At 42.5% G+C, this 19,081-nt stretch overlaps 1 protein-coding gene across 1 annotated transcript in view; it reads left to right on the top strand.

Moving 5' to 3' along the window:
- The window catches only part of SYNE1 (spectrin repeat containing nuclear envelope protein 1), a 493,169-nt gene that overhangs the window by 59,855 nt on the left and 414,233 nt on the right, over positions 1-19,081 (top strand). Inside the window, exons 6-8 of the mRNA XM_069769177.1 lie at positions 1,255-1,433; positions 6,865-7,061; positions 7,158-7,267. Coding sequence (XP_069625278.1) covers positions 1,255-1,433; positions 6,865-7,061; positions 7,158-7,267 — 486 coding nt within the window. The remainder of the gene's footprint in view (positions 1-1,254; positions 1,434-6,864; positions 7,062-7,157; positions 7,268-19,081) is intronic.

The following is a 19,081-nucleotide window of genomic DNA, read 5'->3' as shown; positions in this document are numbered from 1 at the left end:
AATTCCAACTCGCCAGTTCATATAGGGGTTTCTGTAAGTTTCTTTTTCATTGTAAGTCTATGGAGCCTGGTTCTGACACTACATAGACTTATCTCATTTATAAACCGGGGAAGACAGCAATCAATAAGTATATTGCCGCACTTACACTAATTGCGTATACATTTAGAAAGGTTTAGAGAATAAAATAAATTGTGGGAGTGATTCTTTAAAGTACCATTCTAGACTTGTTTTTAAAATTTGTTTAATTTCACCATCTTTAACTATCAGTAATGTATCTTCGGTGTATGTGTTAAAGAATTGTTGGTCACTGTCTTTTGTCGTTTCCAGCACTGCTTCGGTCCTCTACTGCATCATGTGACCTCAGCTGTTTTTTCCTGGCTCACACCACAACCATTATTTCCTTTCGCATTGTAAGTCTATGACACCCCCATTTTGCGTCTCATAGACTTACACTATTACATTGAGAAGGTGACTTCCGATCCACACAAGAGGACAGAATTGTGAGCCGGCTGGTCACAACTGCAGTTAGGTGTTGCAGGAGAGGCACCAGAGCAGTGCTGGAAACGGCAAACGGCAGCACACACTGAACATACATTACTGATAGATAATAGATGGGGAGATTAAAAAAAACAACTGTGGTGGTACTTTAACAAAGTTTTCCCCACAATCAACATCTATTACTTGTCCCCATTACATATAGTGGTTTGCTAAGGTTTTCAGGTCATCATTTTCCTGCTCACCTACACAACCATAGTGAGCTGAAGTTTGCATGGAAGATGTATGATAATGTTTCATAAAATGTTTTAGGAGCAGATGATATTTCTTTATTTCCTTTACATATATGGCACTTAGACACATAACCAAGTACACCGAGCCCTGGTGAAGCACATGATGCCAAAGGGTTCCATATTATATACCTATATAGCTGTAGATACTCCTTGTCCTGCTGAATTAGTGACTGTATAGTAACGGTTTATGAAGATAATCTGCTATAGGAACAATGCTTCTGGTACAGAATACTTTCAGAATATTTCATGTAGGGGGCATACAAAGCTATAGTATGGGCAGGTAGACGTCTGAGGGTGGTGTGTTATACATTTTTATTATGCATTCACTCTCTGCAGCGAACAGACTGATTAATCTCTGGATTTTATATGTGAAATTAGGCAGCAAAACTAAATAACTGACTCAGCAGATAGGCTGCAATTTATTGGATACCTTGCTAAGAGCATTTTATATCTTTTTTTTTTACAGATTGAAGAATTAACCAGCAATCTTCCACAACTTCATTCCCTGTCCAGTAGTACATCTTCAGTTGACAGCATAGTGAGTTCTGAGACCGCCAGCCCCCCAACAAAACGCAAAGTAGTTACTAAAATTCAAGGAAGTGCCAAAAAAGCCCTGCTGAGATGGGTGCAGTACACAGCGGCCAAGTAAGTCTTTCCTTCTTATATTGATTTACATTTGCCCTTGATTTCTGTAAATGTTTGAAGAATTAAAGGGGTATTCTCATTTTATAAAGTGATCTCCTGCTGTTTTCAGATTACATAGCAGAAACCTGCAGACAAATTCCGTGTAAATAGAGCAGGTGCGAGTTTGCTCACATTAACTTTTTTTGATCCCCTGTATTTCGATTTCACTGAGCACTGATGGGTTACCAAGACATGCAAGGGCCTGCTGAAGGTGCCCGTCACCGTCATGTTGGCACTCCTATAGTCTGAGCTTCTTTAGAGACAGCAATTTTAACTGTATACTATATGCAGGACAAGTATTGTATATTCCTATCAGACGATTGTAGGTTCATGTTGCCTAAAGAAATTATAATTTTTTTTAAATATATAAAAATTAGAATCACCCACCTTTTCCCCTATTAAAAATAAAGAATTTAAAAACATAAAAACATATTTGTTACTGCCGCTTCTGTAAAAATCCGGTCTATCAAAGTATTCAATTAATATACTCATAAAGAGATATCTCAAAACGCCAAAATTGTGTATTTTCGATCACCACACCAGTCTACAGCAATGTAATAAAAACAATCAAACATTATGTATACCCCAAATTTCTATCCTTAAAACTATCAGATCGCCATGCAAAAAACAAGCCCTCAAACAGCTCCATTGATCTATAAAAAAAAATAAAAACCAATCCAAATAACAACACAAACCAAAATGTTTTGTATCCATTTCTTACTTAAAAAAATGCAAGTTATTACTGTAATTGTCCTGACCTGCAGAATTCTCTTTCCATGTAAACCGTACAATGAATTCCATAAAAACAACCCTCCCAAAAAATTGCGGAATTGCATTTTTTCATCACAATTTTAATTGTTTTTTTTTTCATTTTTCAGTACATAGTATTATTAAATGGATGGTGTCGATCAATACTACAACTCATCCAGTAAAAAACAAGTTGTCATATGACTATGACAACAGAAAACAAATGTTACTGCACTTAGAAGGAGGAGAGGGAAAAATTCAAACATGAGACCGAATATTGGCTATGGAGGAAAGGGGCTGCAGAGCCCAACACACAGGCTGTCCATACTTGTGCTGTGACTGTGACACAGCCTCGACCCATGCAGCTGTGGCGCTGATCAGCTGATCAGCCGGCGCAATCCAGGTATCCGGGTTCTCTCTGCAGCTTATTCGGTAAGCTCTATAGCTTGCCAAATTAGCAGGGAACCCAAAGAAATTCGCTCAACTCTGTTGATAACTCACTGATAACTGAGATCACACCTGTTTGTCACAGTGACATTGCTCTCCTCACAGGGAGAGTGATGTCATGCTTGAAAGCGAGGAAAGATCTTCTTTATCAGGTAAACACAAGCATGCAACATGTTCACACTTCAGGCCAGAAGGGGGAGCTCTGAACCAGCTTGTGGGTCGCTCCCCTATATATATTCTGGTCTGGAGGGAAAGTGGGTCAGTTAGTTCCTATCAGAGAGACAGAGGAGAAGGGAGCAGAGTGTTGTGAATTCTGTGGCTGAATTCACTCCTGTGGTCACAAGTGGTACTGCAGCTTCTGAGCTTCCTCCCTCAGGTGTTCTGGTGAGCTCGTTGGCTGCTTTGTTATTTAACTCCACCTGATTCTGTCTTCCTTGCTCCTTGTCAATGTTCCAGTGTTGGACCTGAGCTTCTGGATCTTTCCTGTGGCCTGCTGCTCTGCTTAGATAAGTGTTTCTTTGCTTTTGTTGCTACTTTTTCTGTCCAGCTTGTCTATTCTTTTTTGCTGGAAGCTCTGAGACGCAAAGGGTGCACCGCCGTGCCGTTAGTTCGGCACGGTGGGTCTTTTTGCCCCCTTTGCGTGGTTTTTGCTTTAGGGTTTTTTGTAGACTGCAAAGTTCTCTTTGCTATCCTCGCTCTATCTAGAATATCGGGCCTCACTTTGCTGAATCTATTTCATCCCTACGTTTGTCTTTTCATCTTGCTAACAGTCATTATATGTGGGGGGCTGCCTTTTCCTTTGGGGTATTTCTCTGAGGCAAGTCAGGCTTGTTTTTCTATCTTCAGGCTAGTCAGCTCCTCAGGCTGTGCCGAGTTGCATAGGTAGAGACAGGCGCAATCCACAGCTGCCTTTAGTTGTGTTTAGGATAGGTTCAGGTATTGCGGTCTACAGAGATTCCACGTCTCAGAGCTCGTACTATTGTTTTTGGGTTATTATCAAATCACTGTATGTGCTCTGATTGCTGGCACACTGTGTCACTGGATTGCCTACATAACAGCAGAGGACCATGCAGCCATGAGAAGTGCTGCAGCTCCTAGAAAGAGAGAAAGAGAAAGCCGAATGGATTGTAGAGAGCGTGTAGGAGAAGTGAAGTGCAAGAGAGTGAGAACTGGGGGGGAATAGCTGCGACTGGGCTATCTCCCTACAGAGCGCAGACACCGGAAGCCAGAAGACCGAGATTGTGAGGGACTCCACAGCTCACAGCAGAAATCAGCAGGATAGCTGGATTACAAGTCACCTGTCCGCCGTAACACCTGGAGATACGGTGGCGCATAGAGCCTGTGTCATGATAGAGGCCCTGTAAAAAGGCTCGAGCCACCTGTCATACGGGTTAGTGTCCTACCTACAAGGAGGACAGAGATAACACGTGAGGACCTTGTAAGAGGCCTAGGGCAGCAAGGAAACTACACCACAGTGCTAGAGGAAAGGTTTCTAACTCCACCTGGTAAAGGGGACTCCCAACTCACTTCCAAGCTGGCCGAATCCTACCTGTACCTGTGATCTGGTGCCCTGGACTGTGACTGCCTGAATTTATCAGTAAACCAGGTAAAAAGACTGCAAACCTGTGTCCTCCGTTTCTTGCTACACCATCTTTATCTATACACTGGGAGCCCTGAGGACCCAGCTTCACCTGTGAGAACATACCATCTTAGCTGCCATAACATCGCCGCAGTGGACACCTTTAAGCAGCGTCGGTCATCCTTGACTGAGAACCACAGGTGGTGTCATGAACACAAACTTTATTCATAACTCCTTTAACCCCTTCATGACCCCAGCTTTTATCAGTTTTACTTTTTCATTTTTTGCTCCCCTCCTTCCCTGAGCCATAACTTTTTTATCTTTTCGTCGATATGGCCATTTAAGGACTTATTTTTTGCGGGACAAGATATACTTTTGAACGTCATAATTGGTTTTTGCATGTCATGTACTAGAAAACAGGAAAAAAATTCCAAGTGCGGTGAAATTGCAAAAAAAAGTGCAATCACACATTTGTTTTTTGTTTGGCTTTTTTGCTAGGTTCATTAAGTGCTAAAACTGACCTGCTGTTATGATTGTCCAGGTCATTTCGAGTTCATAGACACCAAACATGTCTAGGTTATTTTTTATCTAAGTGGTAACATTTTGTTTCCAAACTTTGCAAAAAAAAATAAAAATGTGCAATTTTCCAATACCTATAGCGTCTCCATTTTTTGTGATCTCGGGTTGGGTGAGGGCTTATTTTTTGCATGTCGAGCTCACGTTTTTAAAGATACCATTTTGGTGCAGATATGTTCTTTTGATTGCCTGTTATTGCATTTTAATGCAATGTCGCGGCGACAAAAAAAACGTAATTCTGCCATTTTGAATTTTTTTCACGCTATACCAATTAGCAATCAGGTTAATCTTTTTTTTGTATTGATAGATTGGGCGATTCTGATCTCGGTGATACCAAACATGTGTATGTTTGATTTTTTTATTGTTTTATTTTGAATGGGGCGAAAGAGGGGTGATTTAAACTTTTATTTATTTATTTATTTATTTTTTTCATATTTTTGAAAACATATTTTTTTTTACTTTTGCCATGCTTCAATAGCCTCCATGGGAGGCTAGAAGCTGACATAGCCTGATTAGCTCTGCTACATAGGAGCGATGCTCAGATCGCTCCTATGTAGTAGAATTGCTGCATTGCTATGAGCGCCGCCCACAGGGTGGCGCTCACAGCAATCCGGCATCAACAACCGTAGAGGTCTTCAATAGACCTCTGGTTGTCATGCCGATGCATCGCTGACCCCTGATCACATGACGGAGGTCAGTGATGCGCTCATTTCCGGCCCGATGGCCAGAAGCGGTAGTTAAATGCCACTGTCAGCATTTGACAGTGGCATTTAACTTCTTAATAGCGGCCGGTGGATCGCGATTCTACCCGCCGCTATTGCGGCAACATGTCAGCTGTAAAAAACAACTATTACATCCGAGGTCAGAAAGGGGTTAGACTATCCCCTTTTACTTGGGCGCCCAGGGCCACGGACCGGGTCGCTGCCACCGTGACCTCCTCTTTAACAACGACCGGACCCCATACTGAGTACCCCACGGCCCAGGCGGGCGTTCCATGAGCACCCTCTCTTCTGCCTTTCACCTTATAAATGGGACTCTGCGTGTCCCCTTGATTGTCTATTGGACTGCCGAATGTAATCGAGTAGATCGCCCGGCTATCTTCATCAGCTATGTTGGAATAAGCCCTTTAGGAAGTTGGCTGGCTTTATACAAGTCTTTTAACACAAATTACAGATAAATAACAGGGTTTTTACATGTTTAAATACATTTCTATGAAATTGCTACTTAATAGAGGATGGCTGCCTTGTTTTTGCCCCAATTATCCAAAGCAGAAATATGGTACAAATAGGATCTTTTGCTTTGAATGACCTCGGACAGCCATGTATTACATCAGGAACCCAAGGATTTTAGTGACAATTATACAATCCCTTACTTCACCTGTGGTGGCACTGCAGGGAATGAAACACTTGCTGCTGAATTCCTTCATAGACTAAAAGTGACCGCTGGGAATTTAGCTGTTAGAAACTCACTTATCAACTTGAAGCACCACTCCAGCGTTTTTTAATTTTTTCTTTTAGCTCTGGAGTGGTGCTACTTATCTAAGTTCTCTGACCTTAGTAATATATTTACCAGTCACTATCTCGAGCTCTTCCTGGTGGACTTGTACCGCCAACTTGTGACTGCAATTTCTGACAGCCCAGAAGTCAGAGTCTATAGTCATAAGCCCTCAGTGTAAGTCTATGGTAGCCTCGTTCTGTGGCCTTGATCTGGCTCTCATAGGTGTACATTAAGTTATGACTTACGGAGTGATCCAGCAGGTCACAAACTACTGGACTCTGACTAGAACAGTGCTGATTAAAGATTAAGCCAGCGGGTGGTAAGTATGAGACTGGGGGCAGGGAACTTACGTCAGTAGCACCACTTCAGCACTGCAAAAAAAACAAAAAAACAAAACATAAACGCTGGCAATGGAGTATTCTTGCAAAAAAGGGGGAGGCAAAGAAGATAACCCCTTTAAATATTTAAAAATGATCATTTCAATCTCTAAAAGCTAGAAACTGGGAGGGAAACCATTTAATCTTGTTCTTTGTCAAACATTTACAGACGTGTTGGAATTGAAATAAAAGATTTTGGACCAAGTTGGAGAAATGGCATTGCTTTTCACTCAATTATATATGCAATTCGACCCGAACTGGTGGATATGGACAAACTGAAAGGAAGAACCAATCGTGAGAATTTGGAAGAAGCCTTTTCAATTGCAGAAACTGAGCTAGGAATTCCAAGGCTGCTGGATCCTGAAGGTATTTTATTTATAATTAGATTTATTGGAATCATGTATTGTTATATGTATTGTGATTTGTTTGATACATTTTTTTCTCTACTTTTTTTATCTACAGATGTGGATGTGGATAAGCCCGATGAAAAGTCTATAATGACTTACATAGCTCAGTTCCTAAAACACTATCCTGATCCTCACAACATGGCAGCAGATGGCCAAGGAGATGATGTAAGTATCAAGTAATTAAAATTATTATTTATTGTAGGTGAGACGGAATTCAGGTGTACAGTGTTAAAAGGAATCTGTCAGCAGAGTTTTGCTATGTAATCTGAGGACAGCCTGAGGTAGGGGTTAAAAACACATAATTCAAGAATGTGTTGCTTATCTAGCTGTGTGCTCTTGTTTACTTACAGTGAAGGTTTTATGAATAGGACATTATCATTTTCAGGTCTGATATGCATGCAACTGCTAATCCGACTCCACCCCCTCCTGTGATAAGCAGCTCACTGTCAATAAACAATGTACACAAAGAGCCTGATGTGGGCGGGTTAGCTATTTCACCTTTGCTGCATTGCTAAATCTAAAAACTCTGATTGTTTCAGAGCCTCTGCATCCAGTAAACTGAGTAATACATCATTGCATTCAGTTTCTCTTTGCCTACAATATTCTGCTCTCAGATAAGATAGCAAAATCCTGCTGACAGATTCCCTTTAATTAACACTGTTGTCTTACTTGGAGTAAGAAGGTCTCATCTTATATAAGGTTTTTAAAAGTTCCTGAAAGTGGTTCTGGCTCAATATATTGGAATTTCTTGAAAAAGTAGTCATACCCTGTGATTTTTTCCACATTTTTTCACTCTAAAAATATTTTATTGGGATTTTATGTGATATACCAATACAAACTAGCAAGTATTTGTGAAATCTAAAGCAAATGATACATGCTTTTCTGTATATTTAAAAAATATTAAACTGAAAATTGTGGTGTGTATTTGTATTTACTACCTCTGAGTCAGTACTTTGTATGACCGACCACCTTTCACTGCAAGTCTTTTGGGGTATGTCTCACTCAGTTTTGCAGATCTAGAGGCTAACATTTTTGCCCATTCTGCCTTGCAAACTTGCTCTAGCTCAGTGAGATTGGATGGAGAGCATTTATGAACAGAAATTTCCATGTCTTGCCACAGATTCTCAATAGGTTTTAGGTCTGGACTTTGACCGGGCCATTCAAACATTCAAACCATTCCATTATAGCTTCTGGCAGGATATTTATGATCACTGTCCTTTTGAAAGGTGAACCTACACCCCAGGTGGTCCTATGCCTCAGTCTCAAGTCTTTTGCACCCTCTATCCTGTGCTAGGACACTTCTCACGGGCAAGCAATCAGAAGTCAAATGCCATGAGGGTAGATCATAGTCGAAGAGATAATACAAATGGATATTCAGAGGTTGTTACCGGGGTCTAGTGACAAAGGTCAGAGTGCATCAAAGGCAAATGGGGTAATCCAAATGAGTAGTCAAAAATTCTAGCCAAGGTCTGGCAACAAAGATCAGAATATCAAAATACAGAGCACAGTGCAAACACACTACTGAGCTAAAATCTACAACTGGCAATGTCTGAAAATAGCCAGACAGTTAAATAGCCAGATAATCATCCAGAACAGGTGACACCTGCAAGACCCTACAGACTCGTTCAGATTGGGCAGCTGGGCTGTCAATCACAATGCCAACAGCCCAGCACGTCACTGCCTCTGATTAGATGATTGGCCTGTCACTCACGATTCTGACAGCTCAGAACGCCCCCTATCCTATAGAGCGGCTGAGCTGTCACTCAGAGCATAGTGAAATTGTGACACTCTTAAGCAGGGTTTCTTCCAGAATTGTCCTGTATTAGGCTCCACCCATCTTCTCATCAACTCTAACCAGTTTCCTTGTCCCTGTTGAAGGAAAACATCCAAACAGCATGTTTGACGTTGGGTATGGTATTTTCAGTGATGTGCAGTGTTAGTTTTCCGCCACACATATCGTTTTGCATTTAGCTCAGAAAGTTCTTTTTTTGTCTCATCTGACCAGACCTCCTTATTCCACATGCTAGCTGTGTCCCCTACATGGCATGGGGAAGAAAGTGCTTTGGTCAGGTGAGACCAAAGTAGAACTGTTTGAGCTAAATGCAAAACTCTGTATGTGGTGGAAAACTAACACAGCATATCACACTGAAAACACCACTACCATTAAACATGATGGTGGCAGCATCATGCTGTGGGGATGCTTTTCTTCAGCAGGGACAGGGAAGATGGTCAGAGTTCAAGTGAAGATGGATGGATCTAAATACGGTGCCATCCTGGAGGAAAACCTGTTAGAGGCTGCAATAGACTTGACTGGGGCATAGGTTCACCTTCCAGCAAGACAATGACTCCGTGAGGTGTCGAGATCTCGCCTCTGCACAGGGGGTATGTCGAACTATCTCCGCTGTGGTCTTCCATTCTTCTCCAGCCACAGTGGAGTCTGCTCAGCAGAGATGTCGGTCCCAGCGTTTAGCTCAGGCTGATACTGGACGACTGGTTACTACTTCCTTCCAGGCTCTGTCCTTGTAGCCAGCAATGTTCAGCAGCGAGCAGGTCTTTCTGGGACTAAGTCCTGCTTTTTACATACTGAGCATGCCCACGGGACGACCTCCCATTGGAGGTCGGGGGTCACATGCTCAGGTCCTGTTGCGGCTCCTATTGGTCCATCTGGAAGATCTTGTAGCACTGCCGCTATAAAAGGTTAGCTGTGCAAACAACAATCCTAATAATGCAAATAATAGCAATAACCAAACACCTAAATTACGATAGTCTCTAGACACCCCTGATGATGGAAAAATCCTACATGCCGGATTAAACAAATCGGAAATAAAACAATATTCAAAAATCAAAAGGAAAGAATGGAACGCCGGAACCAAATAGTCAGTTGCCATTTAGAATAATTACGGACAATTGCATATATCAATAGCCATACACCAGCCAATAAAAGTGCCAAAGTGAAAAATCTGTAGGTACTGATAAATATAAGTTCACCCAGGATAACCGCAGCAATGTAACCATAGGCTGCATACCAGAAATGGACCGGATGAAGGGCAGCAAGCGTGTGCAGAGTAAAACAAGGCGTCCAACTCCCAAAGCAAAGGATCGGAGAGAGGGGGGAGCGGGAAAAAGCGTGGGAGGAGAGAGCCCAACATGTGTCGCCCTTGCACAGATGGCTTTTCACGCTCCCCCTTCTCCCCGGTCCTTTGCTTTGTTTAATCCGGCATGTAGGATTTTTCCATCATCAGGGGTGTCTAGGGACTATCGTAATTTAGGTGTTTGGTTATTGCTATCATTTGCATTATTAGGATTGTTGTTTGCACAGCTAGATGTAATAGATATCCATACACCTGTGTAATTGCAGGACTATATATGTGGGGGGGGGATTGGTTGTTATTGTTTTTAATTGGTTTTATGGGTTTTGTCAATAAAAGTTTACCTTTTATACGCTATCATTGAACAGTGGTGTGGGTGGTTTTCTTGCCCTCTTTTTTGTTTCTACTAGACTTTATTACCACTAATTTGCACCCCTGGAATGTTAGATATAGGTAGTGCGCCAATTTTTCTTGATGAGAGAAAGTCGCTCTTTATTCATCCCCTCCGTTGTGTTTGACTGCTCGCGAAAGGTGGATGATTGCTATCTAGCGCCCGACTTGTTATCAGCACTAGAACACACAAAACAGCGTCTATTTGCTGTGACCGCCAGTGCGGCGCCATGTGCTATCACAGTGCTTTCCTAACCCAAGTCTGGGTGGTTAGTGGCGTCCGCCAGTGCGGCACCGCACGCACTCTCATACATCTTAATTATTATTTCTGTTACTCTGACACCCCAGTTGCGGTGTCGAGCGCAAGAGGTCTAGACGAACTCTAATCCTGTGTCTTGGGATTGAGTTCAGAGACTCCTTGCTTTTGCTCTTTGTGCAATACCGCGGCCCTGTGATGTAACAGGGTTGGCTTTCTTCATACTGGGTGAAGTTAACCCGTGTGTGAATCCATATTGTACCGCCATTTAGTCCGTCATTACTTAGCAGCAGGTTCCATCTCTGCACGGTGGACCCCGGGCTGCGAACGCACCTTACACTATCTTTCTAATTATTTGGTGCGTTCCGCTAGCCCTAACAGACCCTAACATACCTCAACAGCTACAATGAGGTGGTTTAGAACTTGAAAGAACCATATTCATGTGTGTGAATGGCCCTGTAGTCCAGATCTAAATCATTTTGAGAATCTGCAGCAAAACTTGAAAATTGCTATTCACAGATGCCTCCAACGAATCTCACTAAAGTAGAGCTAGTTTTAAAAGAACAGTGGTGAAAAATGTCAGCCTCTATAGTTGCAAAGCTGGTAGAGACATACTCCAAAAGCCTGGCTGCAGTAATTGTAGCGAAAGATGGTCCTACAAAGTATTGACTCAGGGGAAGCTGAATACAAATGCATGTCACCGTTTGCATATTTATATTGTTAAAATATGTAAAATATTTAGAAAACCATGTATCATTCCCTTTACATTTCACAAATACTTGCTACACATGTAAAGCGCCATGGAATAAATGGCGCTATAACAATAAATAATAATAATAATAATAATAATAATAATACTTAGTGTTGGTATATTGCATAAAAGCCCACATTTTCAAGGCACTGTATATACAGCCCAACATGTTATCCTATTTTTTAGCACAATATATATATATATTGTGTAGATGGAAAAGTGTTGCTGTATAGACACAGCAATGTATTTTATAGGGGTGATGATATTTACTTATTTAAGAGCAGTAGTCAAGAAAAGTATAACAACTTTGCTAAAATAGAGCATATAAAGAAGTACCTACAGATTATTACCACCGTAATTCTTATCACAGTGTATTGTTCTACTCGGAAACAAAAAGTGGTGTTTTTAGGGCACTTCTTGTGACTATGTATGAAGCCAGAAGCAATTTTAAAAGGGTTAAAACTTTTTCATATTTTAACAAATGTATTAAGGATGATTTGGTTGTACTTCCTCGCAACTTGCACAGTGCTCCAGTTAAAATAATGTCAAAATGGCCCATCCCTTTAACAGTGTTATACACTGTGTGCACAATTATTAGGCAATTTGTTTTTTTTTGATGATTAATTTTTTGTAGAACAACTACAGTGCTGTTCAACAATCCAAAAGATTAATAAACCTGAACCCTGGATATTTAAGAAAGCCAAATGGAGATTTCATCTTTCTTAGTAGAATATCTGTGTGTGGATATTTATTGCACACCTATTAATGTGCAGAATTGTTATTTAATTAAATGAAAAGCGTACATTTTCCCATCTCAGTTGTTTATAGAGTATAAGACGATCCGAGTATAAGCCAAGACACCTAATTTTGCCACGAAAAACTGGGTAAGCTTATTGACTCGAGTATAAGTCCCCTCATCCCTATCCTGGTATGCATGGCTCCCCATCCCTGTCCTGGTATGCATGGCTCTTCCATCACTATCCTTGTATGCATGGCCCCCCAGGTCCCTGTGTGGTATGCATGGCTCCCCGTCCCTGTCCTGGTATGCATGGCTCCCCGGTCCCTGTCCTTGTATGCATGGCTCCCCCGGTCCCTGTCCTTGTATGCATGGCTCCCCATCCCTGTCCTTGTATGCATAGCCCCCCATCCCTGTCATGGTATGCATGGCTCCCCGGTCCCTGTCCTTGTATGCATGGCTCCCCCGGTCCCTATCCTTGTATGCATGGCTCCTCCATCACTGTCCTTGTATGCATGGCCCCCCAGGTCCCTGTCCTTGTATGCATGGCTCCCCATCCCTGTCCTGGTATGCATGGCTCCCCGGTCCCTGTCCTTGTATGCATGGCTCCCCCGGTCCCTATCCTTGTATGCATGGCTCCTCCATCACTGTCCTTGTATGCATGGCCCCCCAGGTCCCTGTCCTTGTATGCATGGCTCCCCCATCACTGTCCTTGTATGCATCGCTCCTTATCCACTATCCTTGTATGCATGCCCCCCGCTCCCTGTCCTTGTATGCATGGCTCCCCCATTATTGTCCTTGTATGCATGGCCCCCCAGGTCCCTGTCCTTGTATGCATGGCTCCCCCATCACTGTCCTTGTATGCATCGCTCCTTATCCTTGTATGCATAGCCCCCATTGTCCCTGTCCTTGTATGCATGGCTCCCCATCACTGTCCTTGTATGCATGGTTACCCCACCACTGTCCTTATATGCATGGCTCCCCCGTCCCTGTCCTTGTATGCATGGCTCCTTATCCCCTATCCTTGTATGCATGGCTCCTTATTCCCTATCCTTGTATGCATAGCTCCCCCGTCGCTGTCCTTTTATACATGGCTCCTTTCCCCTATCCTTGTATGCATGGCTCTCCGGTCCCTGTCCTGGTATGCATGCCCCCCCCATCCCCATCCTTGTATGCATGGCTCCTTATCCCCTATCCTTGTATGCATGGCTCCCCCGTCGCTGTCCTTGTATGCATGGCTCCCCCGGTCCCTGTCCTTGTATGCATGGCTCCCCATCCCTGTCCTTGTATGCATAGCCCCCCATCCCTGTCATGGTATGCATGGCTCCCCGGTCCCTGTCCTTGTATGCATGGCTCCCCATCCCTGTCCTTGTATGCATAGCCCCCCATCCCTGTCATGGTATGCATGGCTCCCCGGTCCCTGTCCTTGTATGCATGGCTCCCCCGGTCCCTATCCTTGTATGCATGGCTCCTCCATCACTGTCCTTGTATGCATGGCCCCCCAGGTCCCTGTCCTTGTATGCATGGCTCCCCATCCCTGTCCTGGTATGCATGTCTCCCCCGGTCCCTATCCTTGTATACATGGCTCCTCCATCACTGTCCTTGTATGCATGGCCCCCCAGGTCCCTGTCCTTGTATGCATGGCTCCCCCATCACTGTCCTTGTATGCATCGCTCCTTATCCACTATCCTTGTATGCATGCCCCCCGCTCCCTGTCCTTGTATGCATGGCTCCCTCATTATTGTCCTTGTATGCATGGCCCCCCAGGTCCCTGTCCTTGTATGCATGGCTCCCCCATCACTGTCCTTGTATGCATCGCTCCTTATCCTTGTATGCATAGCCCCCATTGTCCCTGTCCTTGTATGCATGGCTCCCCATCACTGTCCTTGTATGCATGGTTACCTCACCACTGTCCTTATATGCATGGCTCCCCCGTCCCTGTCCTTGTATGCATGGCTCCTTATCCCCTATCCTTGTATGCATGGCTCCTTATTCCCTATCCTTGTATGCATAGCTCCCCCGTCGCTGTCCTTTTATGCATGGCTCCTTTCCCCTATCCTTGTATGCATGGCTACCCGGTCCCTGTCCTGGTATGCATGCCCCCCCATCCCCATCCTTGTATGCATGGCTCCTTATCCCCTATCCTTGTATGCATGGCTCCCCCGTCGCTGTCCTTGTATGCATGGCTCCTTTCCCCTATCCTTGTATGCATGGCTCCCCGGTCCCTGTCCTGGTATGCATGGCCCCCCATCCCTAACCTTGTATGCATGGCTCCCCCGTCCTCGTATGCATGGCTTCTTATCCCCTATCCTTGTATGCATGGCCCACCCGGTCCCTGTCCTTGTATGCATGGCTCCCCCATCACTGTCCTTGTATGCATCACTCCTTATCCCCTATCCTTGTATGCATGTTTAAAAAAAAACAAGCATCCTACTTACCTTCCTGCGCATTCTCGCTGCATTTCGTTTTGGCGCCAGCAGCTCTTCTGGCTGTGCGATCACGTGGCCCCGCTCATTAAGGTAATGAATATTCACTCCACACCTATGTGAGTGGAGAGGCGTGCATAGTCATTACATTAATGAGCGGGGCCACATGATCGTTCGGCTGGAAATGCTGCTGGCGCCAGAACCAATGAGATGCAGTAAGGGCACACAAGAAGGTGAGTAGCATGTCTTCTGGAAGTCGGCAGCTGCGGGTGTCATTGTGCGCGCTATAAGAGAAATAAGGTAAAAAACAGAAAAACACATGTAGCTATAGGGATACAGCATACTTAGTATCAATGTAAAGAATTATATATGTATGTATACGTATATCCCATAGCCGAAGTACTGGACTAATAAAGACACTCTGAAATCGATATGAAAACCACCACAGAAAAATACAGTGAAAAAAGGTTCAAGAGAATCATGAAATATATTGCAAAAAGTATTTACTAATACAAAAAGGTCAGCTGACGAAAGACATGGCTAAAAAGTGACAGGCAATGCCACGCATGCACAGGCAGTGATAGACAGCATGATACCCCCGGAATAATTAATAGGTATAGACATATAACAGCCCAAATAATGGTACCATCAATTTCTATATTGTATGATGTTACCAATATACAAATTGATGGTACCATTATTTGGGCTGTTATATGTTTATACCTATTAATTATTCCGGGGGTATCATGCTGTCTATCACCGCCTATGCATGTGCGGCATTGCCTGTCACATTTTAGCCATGTCTTTCGTCAGCTGACCTTTTGGTATTAATAAATACTTTTTGCAATATATTTCATGATTCTCTTGGACCTTTTTTCGCTATAAGAGGAATGAATATTCATTTCTCTTTAGCAGCGGGCACAGTTACAGCCACAGCCGCTGGCTCCTGCCTCTTGTGACCCGCTTCTCCGCCGCTCCCCCGCCGGCCCTCTGGGACAACTGACTCGTTTATAATCCGTGGGGCCGTTTTCATCACAAAAAAGTGCTTAAAAACTCGGCTCATACACGAGTATATATGGTACCGTACTTAAAATGTACAAAAATACATTTCTGACATTAAAAAACATACCAGTGACCAATATAACCACTAATCCTTTTAATAACACCTATAAGCCTATCATCTATGGAGTCTTGTCAGTTTCTTATTCTGTTGATCAACTTTTTGGGTGACACCAACAACTGCCCCCCGGACACTGTTCAAAGAGGTTTCGTTCAATGTAAAATTCCCTTTTTAGAAGGGTCCACAAATTCTCATTAGAGTATGGGACAGGGTGAGGAAGGGGCCATGTCATTGTTCTTTCGTCTTTAATGCCTTTACTGTCAGACAAGCAGTGGAGTACACCATTGCGCGTGATGGAGCATTGTCCTGCATAGAAAGCTTGGTTTTCTAGAAAAATAGAAACAATGGCAGTAGGTTTGGCAGTTGATTTTGAGTACATCTTCAATCCGAAAAAGGTCTAACTAGCTCATCTCTAATAATACCAGCCTTCTCCCTATTTCTTGACCCAGTCTTGACGTTTCAACTTCTGTTTCTTGTTCGGTGGTAGTCGGGTTTCATCTTTTCTTACTTTGGCCATTTCTCTGAGCACTGAACACGTTGTCATTGGAAATTCAGGGAGGTTGCAATTCTGGAATATGACAGCGCTGGAGGATAATGGTTTCCTGGTCGCTTCACATTTCATTCTTCTCCATTCTTTGGCAGTTAATGTGCATATTTGTTTCTCCAATATCTTAGCAATTTTAAGAGTGTTGCATCCCTCTAAAAGACTTCTAACAATTTTTTACTTTTCAGTGAGTTAAATCTATATTTTGGCCCATTTTGCCTTGGGAAAATAAGCTGCCTAATAATTATGTACACCTTGATAAAGGGTATTGATATTCTTAGGCCACTCCCTCTCTCATTACACAAATACACATCACCTGATCTGCTTCATCCAATAAGCATTCATGTTTATACAGCCTGGAGTGGGAAAATCTCCATAAAAATGATAATGTGGCCCAGATACTCACTTGCCTAATAATTGTGCACACAATATAGTATTGCCTCATAAACTTCAATGGGTTAAAGAGCAGTAATACATATGTGTGCATGATCTCTAGTATAGAGAGCATGATCTGGTAAGAAGTCAACACTTTTGCATCTGTGTTTTTCCTCTCTACTTTTCATATGTATTTGTATTTTCTACCATTTTATTAGTCTGTGTTATAAAACTGTATATGTGGATTATTGTCATACATTCTAATAAAGTCTGTAGTTGAAGGGGTTGCCCACTAAGGAACAACCCAAGGAGCTATTTAAAATAAAAAAATGTATACTTACCTCCTGAATCGGGGCCATTCTTCTGCCCTGAGCCCTTTGTCCTCCTATGATTTTAGGACGTAAATAATGTAATGTGACCACTGCAGCCAATTAGCAACTGCTTTAACGGAATTGTGAAGCCTGCAGCCAATGAGGAGCCATTGTTAAGTAGTAGCAGTAGCTGTAACGTGACTCCGGGAGGACACTGTGTTCAGAGTGAGGGTTCGGCCCTAGTCTGAGAAATATGTGTCCATTTCTATAGTCAATCTAGCACCTTGTAGCTGTTCATGGGAGTTGTCCAGTAGTGGATAAATGTTTTTAAGTGATATAGGAATGGATATGGTCAAATTATATATGTAAATGAAGATATTGCTGGCAGAACCAAATTTTGGCCAGCAGACTTTTGTCCAGTCTCATCATCAATATCAGATCGGTGAAGGTCTGACAACAGGTATTCCCACCATTCAGCTTTTATTCTTTTAGATGGCAATATCTAAAGTAAAGTATTACCTGGTAACATCTGCCATACCCTGTGGTGTAGTTCAATGTGTAGCTGCTACTGCTGGGTACTACAGAACAGCTCCTCTTCAGCTGTGTTTAATGTGTCTACATCCGGCTGCCGCAGTAGCAAATGACAGCTGATAATTGGAATGATTGACCCCCACCGATCTCATATTGATGCCCCATCCTATTAATATTTCTTCAGTATATGATTAGACAACCCCTTTAACTCTTGCTTTTGCTGTGTATCATTTTTTTGTTTTTCAGATTTGACTTTCTAACATTTTTGCCTTTCGCTATTTTTGCTTGCCATTGCCATTTCATTCTTTACTAACCAGTAATTATCCTTCTCATACTTTACTATGCTTGCCAGTCACAGCTAGATCCTAGAGCAATAGCACACAAATTAGAGGTATGTAAGAAGTGCCTTTGTTCTTCAAGATCGGACAGTTGAAATTACTCTTGACGTTACTATTAATTGAATCCATTTTGATTAGATGAATTTGAGGGCGATGTAATGGAATATCTCTGCTCTTCAGTTGAGAAAATGATTTTGCACTTCAGTACAGTATTTGTCACAGTTTTGCTGAGGGACTCTGCCATATGCCATGTGTAGTTTTTTTTCCTGGCCATACATTAAGAATTTAAGTCAGCTTTTTTTTTAAAGACTTCACTTTCATGGTTAAGATGTCAAGGTTGTCTTTTTGGATGTCCATGTCTTAACCTGATATGACGAATCACCGGACGATCTCTTCCATAATCTGTGTCGTAGTCTACATGTGTTTTAACTAGATTCAATTAAACATGACAATTAAACTTTTAGACAGATATCTGCCATAAGTTATCATCTGTCACTCTTGTTTGTGCCAAAGAAAAAGGAGCCGATGGTCAGTAGAGAATGGTCTTTTTCGGTGCCCAAAAGTTCTAGTGTATAGACAACCCTACATGGTCACTATTCCACTATTCAGATGCCAGAGATGATACTTAACGACTCTGGTCTGGCTCATAGAGGGGAACCCCAAAAGGAAAACTTACCTCCATGATGTCTACGTGCCATTAAAGAGCACACATGGACCTGTTTTTCTCTGGGGAGGCAACTCTAAAATAGGGTTCTTAGAGGTTAAGAAAATAAGACAATCATCTATATCATTTTTGCAATTTTTATAGTTGATAGCTTTTTTTTGTGTTTCGTTATCATTGTTTTCAAGATCTCTGCAGTCAGTGGGAGTGTAGAGCCCTATACTCAGGCTGTACTCAGACTTCTATATAAGTAATGCTAGCACATTGTAGGAAAATATCAGGAAAAAAAGATATATTTTACTGCTCTTCTAACAAAAAAAAAATACAAAATTTATTTTACTTGATATGTCACCATTTACTCATTGTGTAGTTACTGCTATTCTGTATTGTTTACTTGAGGCTGTATTAATGTATTAAATGTATCAGCTTACATGTCGTTTCACTCATAGAT

Source organism: Ranitomeya imitator, chromosome 5, assembly GCF_032444005.1.
Source record: "Ranitomeya imitator isolate aRanImi1 chromosome 5, aRanImi1.pri, whole genome shotgun sequence".
Taxonomy (NCBI): domain Eukaryota; kingdom Metazoa; phylum Chordata; class Amphibia; order Anura; family Dendrobatidae; genus Ranitomeya; species Ranitomeya imitator.
This window is presented reverse-complemented; position numbering and strand designations above follow the sequence as displayed.